General features: G+C 35.2%; 3 protein-coding genes across 4 annotated transcripts; 1 reads left to right on the top strand and 2 right to left on the bottom strand.

Annotated features, from left to right (window-relative positions):
* si:ch211-212k18.15 (uncharacterized) lies at positions 1-2,450 on the bottom strand. Its single transcript, XM_007248020.3, has 4 exons — positions 2,315-2,450; positions 1,779-1,879; positions 1,503-1,676; positions 1-1,347 (listed from the first exon to the last, which is right to left on the bottom strand). Exons 1-4 carry the CDS (start codon positions 2,385-2,387, stop codon positions 898-900), a joined length of 798 nt encoding a protein of 265 aa, XP_007248082.1. The 5' UTR covers positions 2,388-2,450; the 3' UTR covers positions 1-897.
* A 1,861-nt stretch (positions 2,451-4,311) lies between these two features.
* On the top strand, positions 4,312-10,597 carry zgc:194655 (uncharacterized protein LOC794380 homolog). Of its 2 annotated transcripts, none has more exons than XR_007440535.1 (8): positions 4,312-4,585; positions 4,679-6,480; positions 8,128-8,244; positions 8,473-8,606; positions 8,675-8,939; positions 9,054-9,258; positions 9,468-9,505; positions 9,663-10,597. XR_007440535.1 is itself a non-coding variant. In XM_049483111.1 (8 exons), exons 1-2 carry the CDS (start codon positions 4,441-4,443, stop codon positions 4,804-4,806), a joined length of 273 nt encoding a protein of 90 aa, XP_049339068.1. In that variant the 5' UTR covers positions 4,331-4,440; the 3' UTR covers positions 4,807-6,480; positions 8,128-8,244; positions 8,473-8,745; positions 8,817-8,939; positions 9,054-9,258; positions 9,468-9,505; positions 9,663-10,597. The 2 variants fall into 2 exon arrangements, 1 of the variants encoding a protein (XP_049339068.1); XM_049483111.1 differs by having other exon boundaries at positions 4,331-4,585; positions 8,473-8,745; positions 8,817-8,939.
* Positions 10,598-11,572: 975 nt separating this feature from the next.
* On the bottom strand, positions 11,573-18,061 carry casp23 (caspase 23, apoptosis-related cysteine peptidase). The gene is given in 11 exon segments (XM_022678425.2): positions 11,573-12,614; positions 13,170-13,279; positions 14,255-14,350; positions 14,498-14,735; positions 14,819-14,995; positions 15,090-15,164; positions 15,981-16,160; positions 16,951-17,124; positions 17,218-17,297; positions 17,416-17,478; positions 17,727-18,061. Coding segments are annotated over 11 exon segments (1,353 nt in total). The 5' UTR covers positions 17,791-18,061; the 3' UTR covers positions 11,573-12,518.
* Between the last annotated feature and the right edge of the window lie 427 nt (positions 18,062-18,488).

The raw sequence follows: 18,488 nt of genomic DNA, 5'->3' as shown, positions 1-18,488 counted from the left end.
GAATTTTACTGCTGTATTTTATTTGTATTTAATTTACACTATGCATTACATTAAACCACAGTAATTTCATAGCTGTGAAAGCTGGACAGTAAATATTGATGCAGAAAAAAAACATGCCTTTGAGCTTTGATGCTAAAAAAACAAACAAACAAATGAATTCTGAGCAAGGTATGACGTTTGAAGCTCACGCATGCAGAGGAGAGTGACTGTGTGTTTTGGCTTGTAATATGTGAGATCTTCAGTAAAGACGGGGCGAACACACTGTTTTATACCGTCGTTCAACCTTATTGAGTGGTTATTTGTTTATCCAATGAAAGAAGGTCAAGACTTTAAGAACAGCCACTACAACACCTGATAACGATTATAACACAAATAAACCCACATAAAATGAATATAGCATTATGGCAATTTCTGTCAGAAACAGGACGCAGAGTATTTCTGGAGGCTGGAATGGAAGTTTTTTTTTTGTATGTGGTTTTATGAAAATGACAAAAATTTGGGAGGAGGAACATGGTGAGGTCTTGCCTCTTTATTTAGCATCATATACAATTTAAGAGCTCTTCAAAGAGCACTTACTCTCCTAACACCTCTAACAAACTAACTAATTCTAACCTCATCTCCTTCTTCCTCTTCTCTACTCCTCTATCCCATTATTTCCCTCTGAACTCCTTAAGGCCCTATCTATAGATGCTTTATTTTTAACTTCTATTATTTTTGTACTTAACCTCTTCTATTATTTGCACTTCAATATTGTAAGTCGCTTTGGACAAAAGCGTCTGCCAAATGTAATGTAATGTAATGTAATGTAATCCTTAATTCACTTAAGGTTTTATGATGAATCTTCCCACCCCCACCCCCTATTTCTGTTTAAAACAGGATGCACAGTATTTTTGGAGGCTATTTTTTCCAGGATGGAATGGAAGTTTGCCGAGGGGCGACTCCATCTGAGCAGGGTATGAAGTGTGAACTTGTTTCTAGGCAAACAGGGGTTAACTTTAAACAAGAAAAGCAGAATTCAATCTGACAGCGATTGCATATGATATTCTTGCATCCAGTTTTGTCATGTTCAACCACATTGCCACAGGTGGGGCAAGCTCGCAGGGAGGGGACTTTAAGATTTCGTACATAGGGAAGGATTATATCAGGGCATTTTAAGAGGTTCTCAAGGAGAGGGTTATTGCAGCCTGCATTGTCACAGCGGTCTGAGCGAGGGCCTGGCCCCTTCCATTTCTTCAGGCACTGCCAGCAGAAGTGATAGGTCTTACCAGTCTCTGCTGTACAGATGATGCAGTTCACACAGAGATTGGTCAAATCCTCCCTCTCAACAAATGACTTGCAACCAGGGCACTGAACAAAAAGATAAATGAAGACGTTAATAATTAGAATTATTATATAAATTCTAAATGTATACTCATTCTAAATGTAAGAAGTACAAATATGGACTGCCTAGAAAGAAACTTAAATAAAGTAAATCTGCTCAGTATTATATCCAAAGCACTCACTGAGTTGTATTCACAATACTCAGCAACTGCTAAAACAGCCATGGTTTCCTCAAAATGGTTTTGCTCCTCCTGAGTTAGTAAAGCCATCCTCCGCACTTCTGAATATGTCCACACAGCACCACACTTCTCAATTGTTCCATCTTTTAGGGCTGGACACTTGAACTTGTACTGGCCCTGCAAACAATATATAAGGTTTTCTTTTCTTTCAACTCCAAAAACATATGTATTTATTTATACATTTTATACATTTATAAAAATTTGGATTGAGACATATACCTGGTCCAGAAGACTGCGGCACCATGCTGTAAGGGACTGTGCTGTGACAGCATGGCCACAGGACATCTCTGCTCTAAGGATGTCTGGGTCATCATCAAGGGCTAAAACACAGATAAGGTTATATAAAAAAAAATATCTATGTGTCTCTCTCCAAATACTCCTATATATTCATGAAATAGTCTAGTCAGCAATTTATTAAAAGTGTTGCAGATGGTGACCAGCAAATGCAAATATTCACATTAGCCATCAGAATGGGCACAATGTGATCTTTGGTCACAATTTAGCCATATTTTAATGGCTACTTACATACTTTAAGGGCATGATAATGTCACAAAACCAAAAATAATGTCAAACTGGTTACATAAACATGACAATAAGCTCAGTGTGTTTTAGTGGCCTTCCCCATTGCCGCACACCTTTGGGGTGTGGTAGGACTAGAGAGTAGCAGCATGAAAGTACATATATGTAGGATGGAAAGAGAAAGAATCAAGAAAAAGTATATAGACCCTGTCATTGAATGTATTGCTTGCACTCACTGATTTCATCCCTCCGCTGCACGAACTTCAGGCTAGTATCCCTGGGGTCGTAGCGCTTCTCGTTCTCCGTCATTGTTTCTCTTCTTCCAGTCTGCTACTGCGCTGGTTGATAGCTTTTAGTTTCAGTTGTCAAAATCACGTGTCTGTGGATGAAATACAAAATAAACTGCTAGGGGAATTCCACTGAATAGAAACTATTTAGAAAAAACCCTACCAGGAAGATACATGATAAATATGCTTTTACAACATAATGATATTGTACTGCTCCAACATCGCTTTAATACGTACCTTAACTTTATATACGAAGGGATATGCAGTCCTAAAAAACTATTTCTGCGCACATATATTGTCACTGACACGTCCACTCAAGGGCGTAGGAGCGGGCTTAATATTGGGGGGGACACATTTGCTAATATGAACCCAAGCCCACCCTATAGTTTCCTAGAACAACATTTGTGGAAATTACTTTTAAATTAGTAAATTATTATTATAAGGTGATTTTACAACCTTAACATGTTACTCCACGTTACAGTTACTGTTTTTAGAAGAAATTATGCATGCAATGTCTGAATTATATACAAATAACAAAAATGATCAGTTATTACCTAATATTTAAAATAATATAACAGATTTGGTTATTATTATTAGTAGTAGTAGTTTTATTGGCATGTCAATTCTGTTGTATATTTACATTTTCTCCGCTCTTTTTTCCCCACTTTTTTCTACTAAGAGCTCTTCTTAAGATGGTGTCATTTTATGTAAAAGAATGTAACTTTACGTTTCATAGAGATTTTTATAAACGTCAGAACATGTGGTCTTACTGTGAACTACAAATGAACAGAAGTCAGGTTACAGCAGTATTTCTCAACCCTGTTCTCCATATTCTAGAGCTTCCTCTGCTTTAAATGCACTTTATAAAGTAAGTGGTGATATGATGTGTTTAATAAACTGCTGGATATACATAAGGATTAATTTAGGCTCCATAGGGGGCTAAAGGATTTAACAGGTAAACTCAGTAAATCACTGTTTATTAGCTGATCAGCTGGATCAGGTGGAAAACACTATTTTAGGGCAGAGACCAGGGTTAAGAAACTGCTTTAAACTACAAACATAAAGTACTGTACTAAATTCTGGTTAGCCTGGTTAGCCTACCGTTACCTTTCTTTTAGAAAAATCTCCGTATATCCAGATCTGTTTTAAAATCAGCTGCTGCTGCAGCCCGATCCCGCTGCTAAATCTCACAGCGAGGGGGAGGGGCTTCCCCAAGAGCAAACTGCCTCTCCTCCGCGCGGCGCAAAACCAGCAAGCTGATTGGCTGTTTGTACTGAGAGGCGGGATTTAATACCTGAACCGGCTCTGTGATTGGTCCGGTCTGTCTCCTCATTAAATAGTACAGCTGATCTGAGCGAAACGGTATCATTTTTGGGGGGGACAAATCCACCTGTTTCTAATATTGGTTGGGACATGTCCCACCCATCCCCCCCGGTTCCTACGCCAATGCGTCCACTGATGCATAAAAACGTAAATCAAAGTTTGTCTATTAAAAATTATTAAAGTAGATTAGTCAACATAAGTACTCCACAGATACCTACCCAGTTGGCACAAGACTGACCTTCCACTTTGAAACGTGGTTGAAATAATTGTATTTTTAATACAATTCAAAAACAAATATGTAATGTTAGGTGGCTGTGAAAAAGTTAACAAAACGAATCAAATGGACTTTCTAATTTAAAATCAATAACGTCTTATGAATCAGATAATTTTATAATTTTATTCTTTCAGCATTTTATTGTATTTTCAATCTAATCTAACTTCATATATTTCAATATATTAGTTAAAAATAGACACTAGGCTAGAATGTAAAAAGACTTTGGTCTGTTTTATTTCTGCTTTAAATTTAATCTTTTAGCTGCAAATGTTTTTTGTGTGTTAACGATTTTATATAAAACCACCGCCGTCTTATACTGAACCATCGCTTAAAAGTAAAAATAAATAAATAAACATGGGCTTTAAAAATAACAGGTGATTATGACTAATGGGCGTAAACTTTAAGACGGTCTAGAAGAAGAGAAAGCGAAACTTCACTGCATTCGCTTTGTTGCTGTTCTTCAGAGCACCTGACCAGAATGGGCAAAATATACCAAGTTATCGTTCTTGGTCTCAAAGGGGAAAAGAAAACGATTGATGTTGCAAACTCTGAAACGGATTTCAACAACACCACTGTGGTGGCCTTCAAAGAAAAAATCACAGAGAAATTTCCTGAACTTAAAGGTAAGACTTGCGGTCCAATAATACTGCAAACTTCGTCACTTTAAACCGCCCCTGTAATCTGTGTTAATGTTTTTACATTTATCCTGCTTTCAGGGCAGAATTTTAAACTGATGTACACTGATGAACAGCTACAGGACGATGAGACCTTCTCCAAGTACGAAATCCAGACTGGCTCCATTATCGTTCTCATTCTGCGCCTGCCTGGAGGATCTGCACTGTAAAATAATGGGATGAACACGGAATCTTCAGCTTTCTGGACTTTTAATTAATATTTTCTTGTCTTTTTAAGTTAATCAAACTTGTATGAGTATTTGCCCTTAATTAATGTATTTTGGATGATTACTTTACAAATGTACAGACGTTCTTAAGTAGAATGTAGCCTTTTTGCTTATAAATACAGTTTGCATATAGATGGTAACCAATACATTCATTTAATGTTTACTGTTGCTGGTCGGCTTATGTAAATGCACTTTAGAAGTTACATTGTCTCCAGTTTTCCGTCTAGTACTCGTAGTCGATTTCCAGACAACAAATCATAAAATACATTTCTAAATTAATCTATTGAAAGAAATCTAAATTAAAATTAAATTGCCTACATCAAATTCCAAATAATCAATGGGAAAATGCAGTACCAGTCTAAAGTTTTTTTTTTTATTTATTTTTTTATTTTATGAATATTCTACATTGTAGACTCATATTAAAGACATGAAAACAATTTAGCGACACATATGAAATTAAGTGTTTGGTCTCCACAATCCCCTGACCTAAACCCAACTAAGATTGGGGATTTGGGATAAGATGGAGCGCAGTGTGAAGAAAAAGCATAAACTATTGTTTAACACTGGAATTCTGTCAAGACGCTGAAAAAACTATTCCAGGTGACTCTACCTTATTAAGACACTGCATGGGAAAATACCAAGAGTGTGCAGATCTTTCCTCAAAGCTAAATATGGCTGCTTAAAAGAATCTAATGTCTACAACTTTCTAGTTTGTTTAACACATTTTGTTTAGAACAAAATTCTGCATGTGTTTCGATAGTTGTAATGTTTTCAATATTACATTTACACTGTAAAAACAAGTGAATGAGAAGAGGTGTGTCCAAGAATTAGACAGGTACTGTATATATTATTCTTATTGTACTTACACACCTCAATTTGCTTAAATTATGTGTGGAAAAAAAATATGTTACGTCTAAAATTAACGGCCTAGAAAATGAAGCGAAAAAGCGTTGTCGGCTTTGCCGTATATGACCCAATATCGTCTTTTTACATGATGGGTATATGCAGAAATACTGTGCAGTTTTTTTAGAGTATAGTTTCCTTATGTAAAATTATGTACGAAATAGGTTAATTATTAAAATACACATATACAGTACAAAATATTGCAAAACTATTTGAAAGCTAGGTGCATGGCTTAGTCTAGAGCTCTCTGTTGCATTTTTTAATACACCTAGCTAGTGTTTGGTTTGAACTTAATGGCTTAGCAATGTAACAAAACTGGTTGACCTATGTGATTTAAACCACCTGGAGCATTGTAAAGGTAGATTTGAAAAGCTAAATTAGACTTTTAAGCTGTTTCATTTTTTCAGTAAGAAATTGTAGGCTATGTACTGAGGGTAGAAGTTTTAAACTGAACTGTGTGGAATTTACCTGAACCAGATGTACATGTAGTTTCAGACACTAATTTCCTCTTTGCTCACACGACAGCAGTTTTCTGAACCCTTTAAAGCGTTGAAGTGAAACTGAAACGGCCAGAGCTATTTCATCTAGCTCTGTGCGCTTTGTAAACAGGTTTTTTTGCTTTGTAAAAGACAAGAGATCGTTACTCGGCGGTGTTATGGGGTGCGTTTTAAGTCTATTGCGAAAACTTGCAGCAAATCCATTTGTACAAAAAAGGTAAGCAAAGTATATTTCAGACCGTACACTGGAATTTTTAATGAAAGGCTATCAAGGAAGCAAAAGTAATTGGACAATTTAACATATGCTATTTCACTTTGTGGTCTGTTTGGAGTTTTTTTTTACTTTACACTGAGGTTAATTTATGGGTTATAGGCAATCATTTAATTTTTTGAGGTCCTGACTACTGACACATATGGGCCATACCACCGAATGGTTGCCGTTTGTTTATGTAACTCTTCCAAAATTAAACGTTTTTTAAATGTTTTTTTTCCAACTCTGAATCTAGTAACACATACATTTTACTATTCAAAACATGTACTGGTCAAACTCTTTACAAAAAGCTTTACTTAATTTTTTACAAGGTTTCCAAACCGAGTATGGTTACAAAACTTATGTGACATTTAAAATGCATGTTTAAAAGCAAGTCCAATAATTTCTTTAATTGTCTTAAGTATTTCTTTGAAAGAAATGGATGGTTGACTGCACGTTCAAATAATTGATATTTATGACAAAGAAAGCCCTATATATGCATGCACGTTGTATTTTTCTAAAATATGCAAAGTTTTTTTTATCTTTTCAAGAAGAGACCCAAACATAAAAATGATAAAATGTATTATAATGCAATTTATTAAACAAATGGATTAATAATGAACCAAACAGAACTGGAAAAGTGGTTTACGTTAACTAATATTCACATTAATAAATCAATAAACCAGCTATGCTAATACTAATGAAGACACTGAACACAGTGATTTTCACAAAATTTGTATTTTAAAAATAAACAAATGATATCTAAGAATTAATTTAGGTAACAAGACAGAACGTTGAGATAAACCTCCTTAGACATAGTTACAATGAGATCAAATACAGAAAAATCTAAAATACAAAATAAACGAGGAAACTTAATTTTGGTCTTCCCATGGTCTTCAGAATAACCAGATGATGTAACTTCCTGTTGTAGATGTAACTTGTAGAATGTTCCATATGTTTCAGATGGGGTAATGTGTAACAAAAACAAGTAAAAATCCAGGGACACAATTAAATGTGTATTTTAACTTAAATATTAAAGATTTATTATAAAAAAATATTTTTTTTATTAATGTTTTAATTGTTTATCTTACTTTTGCAATCAGGTCAATGTACAAGAAAGTATGCTTAATAATAAAATGCAATTTAATTTTTTTTGTGCACATTTATATATGTAATTTCCTGGAGGGGGCAAATGACACCGATTTGGCAGAACATGCCATATACTGACTATATTAACAGCCTAAACTGATTTCTTTAAATCAAATATGTAGGCTACTTTGGACAATTAAATGTGTTATTTAAGGTTTTAGTTAGGTCACTGTAATTTTATAGAAACTAAGTAAACAAAAATCTCAGAATGGTGTTTGTCCTTATTTCTACATACTTTTTGAATTGAGTAAATGTGTGTTTTGTAAATTGATTTAATTTTTACCATACCATTTTAAACCCTAAAAGCCTTTAAGTGGATCTATAATTTAGTCCTCCCTCTAAATATGTGGGGTTGTTTTTTTTTATTCAGTATAACATGGTAGAATTTGAGCTCAACTGTTTGGACTAAGTGAGTAAATCCAAGCATAAACTAAATTTCTAACTGAATTAACGTTTTTGTTTTAGCCCCAGGCATGGAGCCATTACATACAATGGCTTAATAAATCAGGGCTCAACCTGCTACCTAAACACAGTGCTACAGTGTCTCTGCATGACCAAAGACTTCAGAACAGCAGTGGAGAAGTATTTTCATTTACTGAAACCTTATATATATATATATACCTTTTTATATTTAGTTCTAATTCGTTTTACTTTATTTCATTTACCAAAAAATACATTTAATTCATAATTTAAACTTGTTCTTCATCATTTTAACTTTTGTTTGAAGTTACTTTTATTGGCCTATTATGTTAACTCAACAAAATGTATATTATGTTGGAAAATATAAGCTTTCAATTCTTTGTATGCTAGCTTTCAACCAGGACAGAATGACTCCCACCAGGGAAGAACTGATCTGTTAATACAGCTGCAACAACTGTTTGAAACACTTAAAGAGACTCAAGGCACCACTCAAGGGATAACTAAAAGTTTGGGCATCAAGAGTGGTGAGTTATTTTTTAGTCATTTATATACATGCTTGTTGTCAGTGTAATTCACATTGTCCTGTTTTCAGTGTATAAGCAGCAAGATGCAGTGGAATACTATCAGAAAATCGTAAAAGCAGTTGGGCCACCAGCATCACAGGTACCATTATTATCTATAAAGTGAGTATTGCACCACTACTGTATTTCTTAATTGAAGTTGTTTATTTTCAGGTGTTTGAAGGGAAAATGAGCAACAAAAGCGAATGTGTGCAAAGCCACATTTTTCAGGAGAGTTGTTCCTTCATCACAATCCCTCTAGCCATAGAATGTGGAGACGATGAGTTGTACAAAGTGGTAAGAGGACTTAGCTGTGGCTTCCCTGACCAGCGGACCACCACACAAGCAATAAATACACGAATATTAATTGTTTAAATATACAATTATTAGGAATATATCTTTCTCTTGTAGGAGGAGGGATTTGAGGCTTTTTTTAAACATTCAAAGTTAGATGAAGACAACTGGTTGTACTGTGACGAATGTGACCAAAAAGCAGAATCAGAGACTGTGAGTACATAAGTGTGTCACACTTGTCCGTCTTTAATTGACCTCATATGTTTGCTCTTTTAATGTGGGTCTAACATTTTCATTAACAGACGGATGGCTTTCCCCAAAGGTGAGTAAACATTGTCTAGATAAAACTTAACCTAGAATAAAAGGTCAAGGATTTCCAATGGTAAATCTCTATATCCTTTAAAAAAAGGGTTTACAATTGTTACAAGTCAAAGAACCAACCCCATTCATGGAAATGTATAGTACGCTTTTTTTTAGTAACTTTTTAGTAACATTATGCACATTTAAAGAAATATTTTTTATATTTTGCAGTTCACAGCTGCCCTACTTACTGATGTACAAACTGCAAAGTAAGTCTACTCATTTGCCTAATAATTGCTTGTCTTTTAAATTGCTTCTTATTTTTTTGTTAAACATTTTATTTTGAGTGTGATTGTTAAAATATTAGATAACTTGATATCCTTTTGTCTAAGATTGCATTTTATATTATCATCCTTCTTCACACAGGAGCACAAGGATCATGGAGAAGTTATGCACTGCATAAACTCAAACAACCTTGTGTGTCATTATATTATTTTTGTTCATTTGTTCGTATATTTGTAGGTTTGTTCGGCATTATCAGTATTTGTCTGTATATGCCTGGAATTTTAAGGTCTCTTAGATCCAGACTTTGCAGGTTGGTTAGTTTTTTGTGAGGCATGATGGCAGAAACAACAAGAAATCAAGGAGTATTAAATCAAAATTACATTACATTACATTTGGCAGACACTTTTGTCCAAAGTGACTTACAATAATGATGTACATATAGTAATACAAGTTTAAGGTAAAAAAATAAAGACAGGGCCTAAAGGAGGCCAAAGGGAAATAGTGTGATATAGGAGGAAAGGAGGGGAAGAAGGAAATGAGGTTAGAAGTCGTTTGTTAGAGGTGTTAGGAGAGCAAGTGTTCTTTTAAGAGTTATGTCTACATTACATTACATTTATGGATAATATCATACAATATCATATAATCAAATTGAATATATACTAAAAATATTTTGGTGAATGTAAGGGTGAGGTATTAAACAATCAGGTTTCTGTATAATGAGTAGAATGTCTATCGTAAGATTTACAGATTGCAAGTGAACCAGATATGCAAATGCAACTAAAGATTTAAGGATAAGAACAGCAAACCACAACCAGAAATGTCCAAGGTGTGACTGTGAATGATTAAAAGTAGCAGCAAAACTAAAACAACAAGCATAGGCCCAAAAACACAGTGGCAAAACAAAAATAAATTATTATATTCTAAGTGTGTAACAGTATGTTGTTTAATTGTATGTATGACCTTTAAAACGGATACATGTACATACTATGTACAAATTGTGTGAAATAAACTGTAATGAAACATGATCTTTTCAACTGTCTATGTAGACTTTGTAAATAAAATGAAACATTTACACATTTTCTTTGTAATGCTGATTAGATATGAATCAGTCCATAGTTCCTTCTTACCAGTTATTTATTATTCATCATGGCTTACAGTAGTGATAATTAGTTTTACCAGGACACAATGATGCGGATAAAGCTCTTGTGAGAAAGACTGCTCAGTAAAAGAGTAAATATGGTTCATGTCCTCTGTATCATGAAAAGAGGACCAGATCTTGCTCATAATCCACAAAGACCATTATCCTATACGGCTCCTCTCTAAGGGACAGAGGGACAGGTGGAATTTCATTAGCATCGTGCTCACCTCGCTTCACAGCTATAGTCTAGAAGCCATTCTCAGGCTGAGTGTAAAGTGGTTGTGTTTAAAATGTGATTGTAAAGTATCCTTAGGTGTCTAGAAAGTAGCTGTGTAAGTGTAACTTCATTCAGTAGATCATTTTGATTTAGTCTTCTTTCAAGGAGCATTATTGTTGTCTTTTTAACAGCATGAGTTATGGGATAAACACAATAAACAAAGAAATTTAATTTATATAATTTATCAATGTGCTGCCAGATACTAAATAGATAGACTTTTATTTTGAATTGGAGATTTGGTCCTTGCAGCTGCCCTGCTTCACTCACAAAGCTCCAAAAAGCCAAGGGAGAGTGCTGTGTGAGCTAGAGAGAGTGCTGTAGGAAAACTGGCAAATTAAATCTAAAGAACTTTACATTTTAAATGTTGATGCTAGCATTTGTGAGTTTAAAAATTATGTAGAAATATGTTGTTGATGCAGTACTGTGCAGGCTAGCTAGCTCACAAGCAAGTTTAAGTTAGCATGAGGCATAGCCATGTTGTTTTAAGTTTAATATAAAGCACTTAAAGCACTGAAGACGGAGATCAAAACTAGTTTACTGAGTTGTGCCATAAAACCCCAGTAGTTGGTTAAGGCTCTTTTCAAGTCAAAGCAGAGGTTGGAGCAGATTTTCTTCACAATTTCACAATCAATGAAATTGTATGCAAGTAAGCCTTTATTGTAAAATACTTTAGAACTACAAAACCTGCTTTTTCAAATTGTCAAAGACACCAGCACCAGAAAATCACATTTAAATTATGAATTAACATTTTATTGCATAGAATAAGTATTTGATACAATAGAAAAAAATAACTTGATATTTGCAATTATAGAGGTCATATGTTTCCTGGCCCACTCCTCCATACAGAGCTTCTTTAGGATTTTTAAAAAGCTACCTAGGGAGCCACTCCTTAGTTGCCCTGGCTGTGCTATTTATGTCATTGTCATGTTGGAAGACCCAGCCACGACCTATCCTTAATCTCACGATACATGACCTCATACATCCTCTCTTCAATATAATGCAGTTGTCCTGTCCCCTTTGAAGAAATCACCCCCATAGTATGATGTTTCAACCCTCATGCTTCCTGGTTGGGGCCTTCTTCTTTGTCCGAGCACGAAGGACCTTGTGAGCCCTGCAGAATTTAGATCCTAATGGTAATCTTTAAGACTGCAATCCAGCTCTCTTCAGGTCACTGACAAGATCCACCTAGTTCTAGGCTGATTCCTGACATTCCTTAGAATCATCCTTACCCCATGAGGATAAATCCTGCATGAAGCCCCAGACCGAGAAAGACTGACAGTCATCTTGTGTTTCTTCCATTTTCCAACATCTGTGCCAACAGTTTTTGCCTTCTCACCAAGCTGCTTGTCTATTGTCCTGTAGCCCATCCCACCCTTGAGCAGCTCTTCAGTTTTGTCCCTGGTGGCTTGCAAAATTGGTGTATCCAATACTTTCCCCACAGTTTGTTAATACATACATTTACTAAAATATCACACATGTGAGATAATAATATATAATTGTCAGCTGAGTGCGAAGGCTCATTATAAATTATTAACTATTACGCAAAAAAAGATCAATGCCACATTTCACACAATGCATTCACTTATAGCCCAGGAAAAAGGTAAAATTTCTTTAACAGTGTTGTTCTCTCTTTGCATGGCATTTGAAAGGGATAGCTCTTTTTAAATGTCTTGAGAACCTGTTGATGAAAAGAACAAAGAGTCAGTCATGTTTACAATCGTGACAGTAATGCACTTTTTTTATTTTTAAGAAGTATTATTTAAAGCCTCTTTAGCTAACAAAAATCAGCAAATCCTAATGCACCGTTAATTACATTATAGGTATTATAAAATAGGTTTGCAAAGGGTCTCAGACCTAGATTAACAAATAACACCTGAGGCATGTTTCTAATCAAAATTCAAAACTGTAAGGTAAATCATTTTTTTTTCAAGCTATGTTAATTATCTGACTCTTCCATTGACTAGCATTCAAACATTGTCTAGAAACCTATATAACATTCTGAAGATGAATGTATCTGATGCCAAAAAAACAGAGGAAGACTATAATACAGACGAGGTTATATTTCTTTATAGGAAATTAGAGGAGGAAACTGCTGGTATGCTAGAAAAGAAATACAAATCATTATCCCCATATAACTATCAAGAACCTGCACGAAAGTGGTGTTTAGCAGCCCAGAACTTTTTAACAGAAACTCATATCTTCTGCAAATCATATTTTTAATCAAAGATGGTACCTTTCTAAACAGCTCTTCAACATGATCCTGGTGGGCATGCTGGTTGAATATTTTCACAGTGTTCTGAATGAAGTAGGTACCAGTCTCTGGATTCCTGTATGACACAGTATCTGTATATAAAATAAAACAAATAAGAAAAATATATTTATCCTGACTTATTTACTTCTTATCTTCCTATCATTCTTATAAATGGTTTAAAGGTCACCTTCCGTCGTTTTTTCTTTCATTTTAAAATGTCTAGTTGTGGTCTCTAGTATGAATGAATGACATGTGAGCCGTTTTTGTAAAAAAAAAGTGCTCAGGTGTCTCTGTATAGCTCTTTTTTAATGGACTGTTTTAGGGGTGTGTCCAAAATGACCGGATTCCAGCTTTGCTCATGAATATTCATACATGCAAACAGCATGCAAATATCTGTCCTCTGATTGGCTAGGAGCACTGCGACGCCCCTCCACCGCTCTGCCGCTCACTGCCTCCCACCTCCTAACTGATGAGCGGTGATGTTGCGTCGCTTCAGCTCCGCCTCTGGGAGTTTCTCGAGCCAAGGTGGGCTGGTCTGTGAGTTTCTGCCTACGTAGGCAGAAAGATAATTCAAAATTCACCCGTTTTTCGGAGGGGGGGAGGGGGGATTTCTTTGCTTAGCTCCTGCAGACAATGGGGGCTGCAAAACAGTTTAATGTGCAGGTGTACACATTCAACTCGGAGAGACCTACTGTATTCCACAAAAAACAAGAAAAATCGGATTTTCGCGGAAGGTGACCTTTAACATTTTTGAAAGTTTATCAATTCTATTTAGTCTACAACGTTAGAAGAAAAGAAGACAGGTTCATCTCTGACAAACGGTTTGGCAGCCTGTCTGCCAGTAGACACATGCTAAATAACAGTATAAGTTTTCTAAATGCCATTGGCCAATTTTGCAATGCAAATCAGTGGGTATTTATAACTGATGCATTGATGATGTTGCTTATGCTGGTGAGATCCCCAAATTTACAAAATTGACAACTAATGCTAATACAAACACAAATGCTAATACAAGGATCAATTAAAACATTAACTCACTTTTTTATGGAATAGACAAAGACGTTTACCTGGAGTCGATGACCTCATGCAGCAGAAGTCTTTCTCCCGGTGCTGTCCTTTGCTCCGATTTCCACTGTCTTCTACAAACACTTCTCCATCTTCCTCTAAAAGTTTTAAATTGTTTTCTGTTAGATTATAGTTTTAGCTATGGACGTGAATATCAACCCAAAGCCAAAATATAGACCAAAATCAGACACAGAAAACATCATAAATGGATACAAAATGAGTCACATAATCAAAGTGTTACTCACTTCCTCTACATGCCTGGATAAGTATGATTTTTGGCTTGTCACGTAGTCCAGCGCAGTTTGGCGTGTTCAGGTGCTCAAAGATAATAGCCGTAGGGAAGATATCCTCGTGATTATCATCTATATGAGAAATGCCACATATTCCAGTGTCATCTCCATGGGACATTACCACCACAAAACAGCTGTCTGATTGTTTATGCTCCTCTCGCTGGGAGAAGTCTCGCAAGGCAGTGTCCATACCCTTCCAAAAAAAAGAACAATTAAATAATTACAATATAAACCAGCCAATGGATTGTTCATGTTAACACCTTTAGTAGTAATTACCTGGGCAGTCAGATTCCTAAGTGTTACTAGGGTATAGCCCAGGCCTTCAAAAAGCTTCTCAATGCTTAGTTCATCTATCTCTGCCCCTGCTCTGTCATTAAAGTATTCAAATTTAATGTTGTTGATGAGCAATGCAAGACGCTTCCTGCCACTAGATTTGTCTTTCATTGGGTATACCTACAGAAACACAGCAAACAAACAAAACAAAATAAACACCATGAATTTTTGTTTAGTTCATATAATCATTTGTAAATGTATAAATTCTACTTACATCATCTTTCTCATTTCTGATTTTCTCTTGTTTAAATTCTGGCTGACATAAAATAAGAGGATCAGGTGGACCAACCTGTTAAAAGACAATACAAAACTCCTCTCATTTGACGTTGTAATATATGTAACAGATCCTACTTTTCAATTGTGAAGTCAGAATTACAAGCATGTCACATTCAAGTGCTAAATTCTCAGAGTGATGGCAAGAACAAGGTTCATTCTTACCTGTAAAGTAATAAACACAGACTACAGATAAAAATAATGTGCACAACAGGGGTGTAAAGCATGGACAAAAAATCTGAAGTTGTTGGATATTTGCTATAAATGTAACACACACTAAATAAAGAGCCAAAATAAATTTAAAGGATTTCAGCACTTGGCTTGGCTGCTCTCATTTTTCCCAGGCTAAGTAGTAGTGTTGTGTGTGTGTTCACTGTGGACTACATCACTCTCCCCTAAGCCTAGTTATGTCATGTGATCACACTCTGCAGGCTAAAGAGGGCTCTCTAGTGCAGATTCTTCAGTGTGTTTATCATTAAAAAGCATATCACAATAACAATAAAAATCTGATGTCATATGAGATCATACAGATCTGCATGAATTTTTCCCAATATCTTGTATTGATTTTGGGAGAAAGTCTTTTCCAGCACAAAGATTCTCAATAGCGCTCAGGTTTGGTCTCTGTGATGGTCAATACAATATTGCAAAACAAAAAAATATATACAATATTGATATCAACATATTCTTCTATAATTTAGATTTTACATGCATCCACATTTTACAGATCCAAATTTTAAAGGCAGATACATGTTAGTGCAAAATCACAAGCATTGAATCTTTTACTTTTAGATTAATGGTAATTTTATATATTCAGTTTCTGAAGCAGACTTACTGCTTTGTCTCCACAGCTGCTGTTCCCACATTTCTGGGCACTGACGGTGGGCCCCTTCTACTGCCGCATGCAAATCCAGCAGAACTCATAGGTGCTTCCGTCCCTGCCAGTGCAGATGGTGCAGCGCACGCACAGATTTTTCTTATTGTCTCTCTCCACATATGAGTGACACCCTGGACACTGAACACATCAGATTTAAGGATGGAAGTTGGTATGCAATTCACAAAGATGTAAGAGAACATACTGTGTTGTGTTTCTTAAAAATATTGTAGCCAAAATAATTATAATTTGAAGATGCCAATTTTGCAAAAACATTTGTTTTTTCTTTACAATAGAAAAAAAACATGAATAGCTAAAGTGTTCAATTTGACCTTATATCCCAATACACTACCATATCAGCAGATGCCATTAACTAACATACATACATACATGTATAAAAAAGAACAGTATCCAGTGCTGTATCCAATAGTTTGTTATCTTACTTGAGTAGAAGTTTTGGTTATCTATATTTTACAGGAGTTTCAGATGAATTTTTACTTCTACTTTTTACACAATTATCTGAACTTGTGGACTACATGACCCTGAAGCATGGCCTAAGGTTTTGTACTTAATGACATTTTCACCTTACATTACTTTGACATTTATACTTTAGGTAGTTTTGAAAGCAGTACTTTTACACTTTTATTTGCAGAGAAATTTACAGAAGTATTTTAAAACCCTATCAATACTTCTCCCCGAATAATGAATGTGAATACCTTTTACATCTTTGACTGTATCTATTTAAACTATGATTTAAAAAAAAGGAATGCATTAAAAATAGCACATCCATTGTAGCTTACTTCACTTTTCTGGAGTTTAAATACATCACCAATTACAATGTGTTGAGAGATCTGTTAGACCACAAATGTTTTAATATTTAGATTTAGTTTAAAATTAAATTCAGTTTACAAAATGTAGGAAGAGCTCTTACAGGTTTATATTCACAGAGCTTTGCAGCAGTTAGTGCACCAAGTCTTTCCTCAAAATTCTCTTTTTCTTCAGGAGATAGTGAAGCTGACTGACACAAGTCGTGATAAGAAAACCTTTTCCCACATGTTTTCTTTCTCTCCTCATCAAAGGTGGGGCACAGGAATTCAGTCCTTTTCTACAAATGAGAAACAAGATTATATAAAAACATCATCATAACAGAATATACAAGTGATGTGTTTAAAATGTATACATAATTACATTTATTTACCTGTTTAATACAGTACTTGCACCATGAGATGAGGTAATCTTGTGGCATTACATGGCCACATGTTAGTAGTGTAACAGGTTCTAATAGAAAAGAAAATAAGAGAAAACACTGCTAGTAAACTGATGTGGGGAAGGTCTTGATAGTTACTTTTATTTATCTTTAAATAACGAAAATGTGCATAGCAGTTCCTTTACTTACTGGCTGCCACTTGTGAAGATGGCCATTCTCGTACCCTTCTTTTCTGCTCAGATTTGGAACTCCCTTTATTTAAGAGAAAAATAATCACATACCTCAGGTTTTCACGTTTTATTCAATTCCTGTTGTCTAAAACCAGTCACTTTCAGTTTTGTTTTGCTTGTTTTTTTTAAATGTAAGTTTTCTTTATTTCTATATCTTAAATGGGTCGATTCTATCACTTAAAGGCTATTCAATTAGTCAAGTAATCACTTTCAGAATTTAAAGAGACAAACAAACATGTCAATGATTACTTTTTATAAACGGAAACTTACATGATAACTTGGATATAGGTGCAGCATCTTCTGAGCACGCGCCCTCTTCCTCGGAGTGTGACATTTCACAATATTACACTGATAGCAGCTTTTTAAAGATATCACTCTAAAACTACACTGTTAAAAATCAGCAGTCTCAGGCACAACAATCTGTCCAGAGCAGCGCTCTGCTACTGTGCGGTCAGAGCAGCTGACGAGGTTACAGTCAGAGACTGTGTTTCTGAAGAGCCTGTCCACTTCTTATCTCCCCCCGTTGTTTAAAAAATAATTTCTAACGCTAGAGGGAGCCTGAGACCGAGTCCTCAATGAAGGGTAAATGGAGCTAGACGGCTAAAACTCAAATTAAAAAATACTGTCTAACGACTTGTTCAAAGTTTTCTTTACATTAAAAGAAAACTAGATTTAGGTATTTCATTAAATAACAAAGAAGACTTCTGTACATTTCTATTTTTCTCCAGCAAACGATTTTAGGCAGTAAAGACGCTAGCATACTGAGAGCTACTGAGAGCACTGATCTCCAAGCACGCTGGCTGCTCGGCAATGCTGCATCACATGTATCGGAGGAAGCATGTGTTAGTCTTCACTAGTCTAGAAATAAATTTATTAAAAATAATAATAATAATAATAATTAATAAAATAATAAATAATCAAATACATTATTTGTATTTGTATGTTCACTGCAGTGGAATGATTTGTATGAATGGCTAGCCAGCCAATAAAGGAACCAGATAACATCTTACAGGGAAGAACCCGCCCCATCTG

This window comes from Astyanax mexicanus, chromosome 8, assembly GCF_023375975.1.
Source record: "Astyanax mexicanus isolate ESR-SI-001 chromosome 8, AstMex3_surface, whole genome shotgun sequence".
NCBI lineage: Eukaryota > Metazoa > Chordata > Actinopteri > Characiformes > Acestrorhamphidae > Astyanax > Astyanax mexicanus.
Note: the sequence above shows the minus strand (reverse complement) of the source record. Positions and strands in the feature narration are given on the sequence as shown.

Excerpts from the sequence above, each read along its gene's own strand:
- zgc:194655 (XM_049483111.1), top strand. The coding sequence starts at position 4,441 with ATGGGCAAAATATACCAAGTTATCGTTCTTGGTCTCAAAGGGGAAAAG. Across the intron at positions 4,586-4,678 it reads GAAATTTCCTGAACTTAAAG|GGCAGAATTTTAAACTGATG; the intron begins GTAAGACTTGCG and ends TCCTGCTTTCAG.
- si:ch211-212k18.15 (XM_007248020.3), bottom strand. The coding sequence starts at position 2,387 with ATGACGGAGAACGAGAAGCGCTACGACCCCAGGGATACTAGCCTGAAG. Across the intron at positions 1,880-2,314 it reads GCAGCGGAGGGATGAAATCA|CCCTTGATGATGACCCAGAC; the intron begins GTGAGTGCAAGC and ends TCTGTGTTTTAG. Across the intron at positions 1,348-1,502 it reads AGTATTGTGAATACAACTCA|TGCCCTGGTTGCAAGTCATT; the intron begins GTGAGTGCTTTG and ends CTTTTTGTTCAG.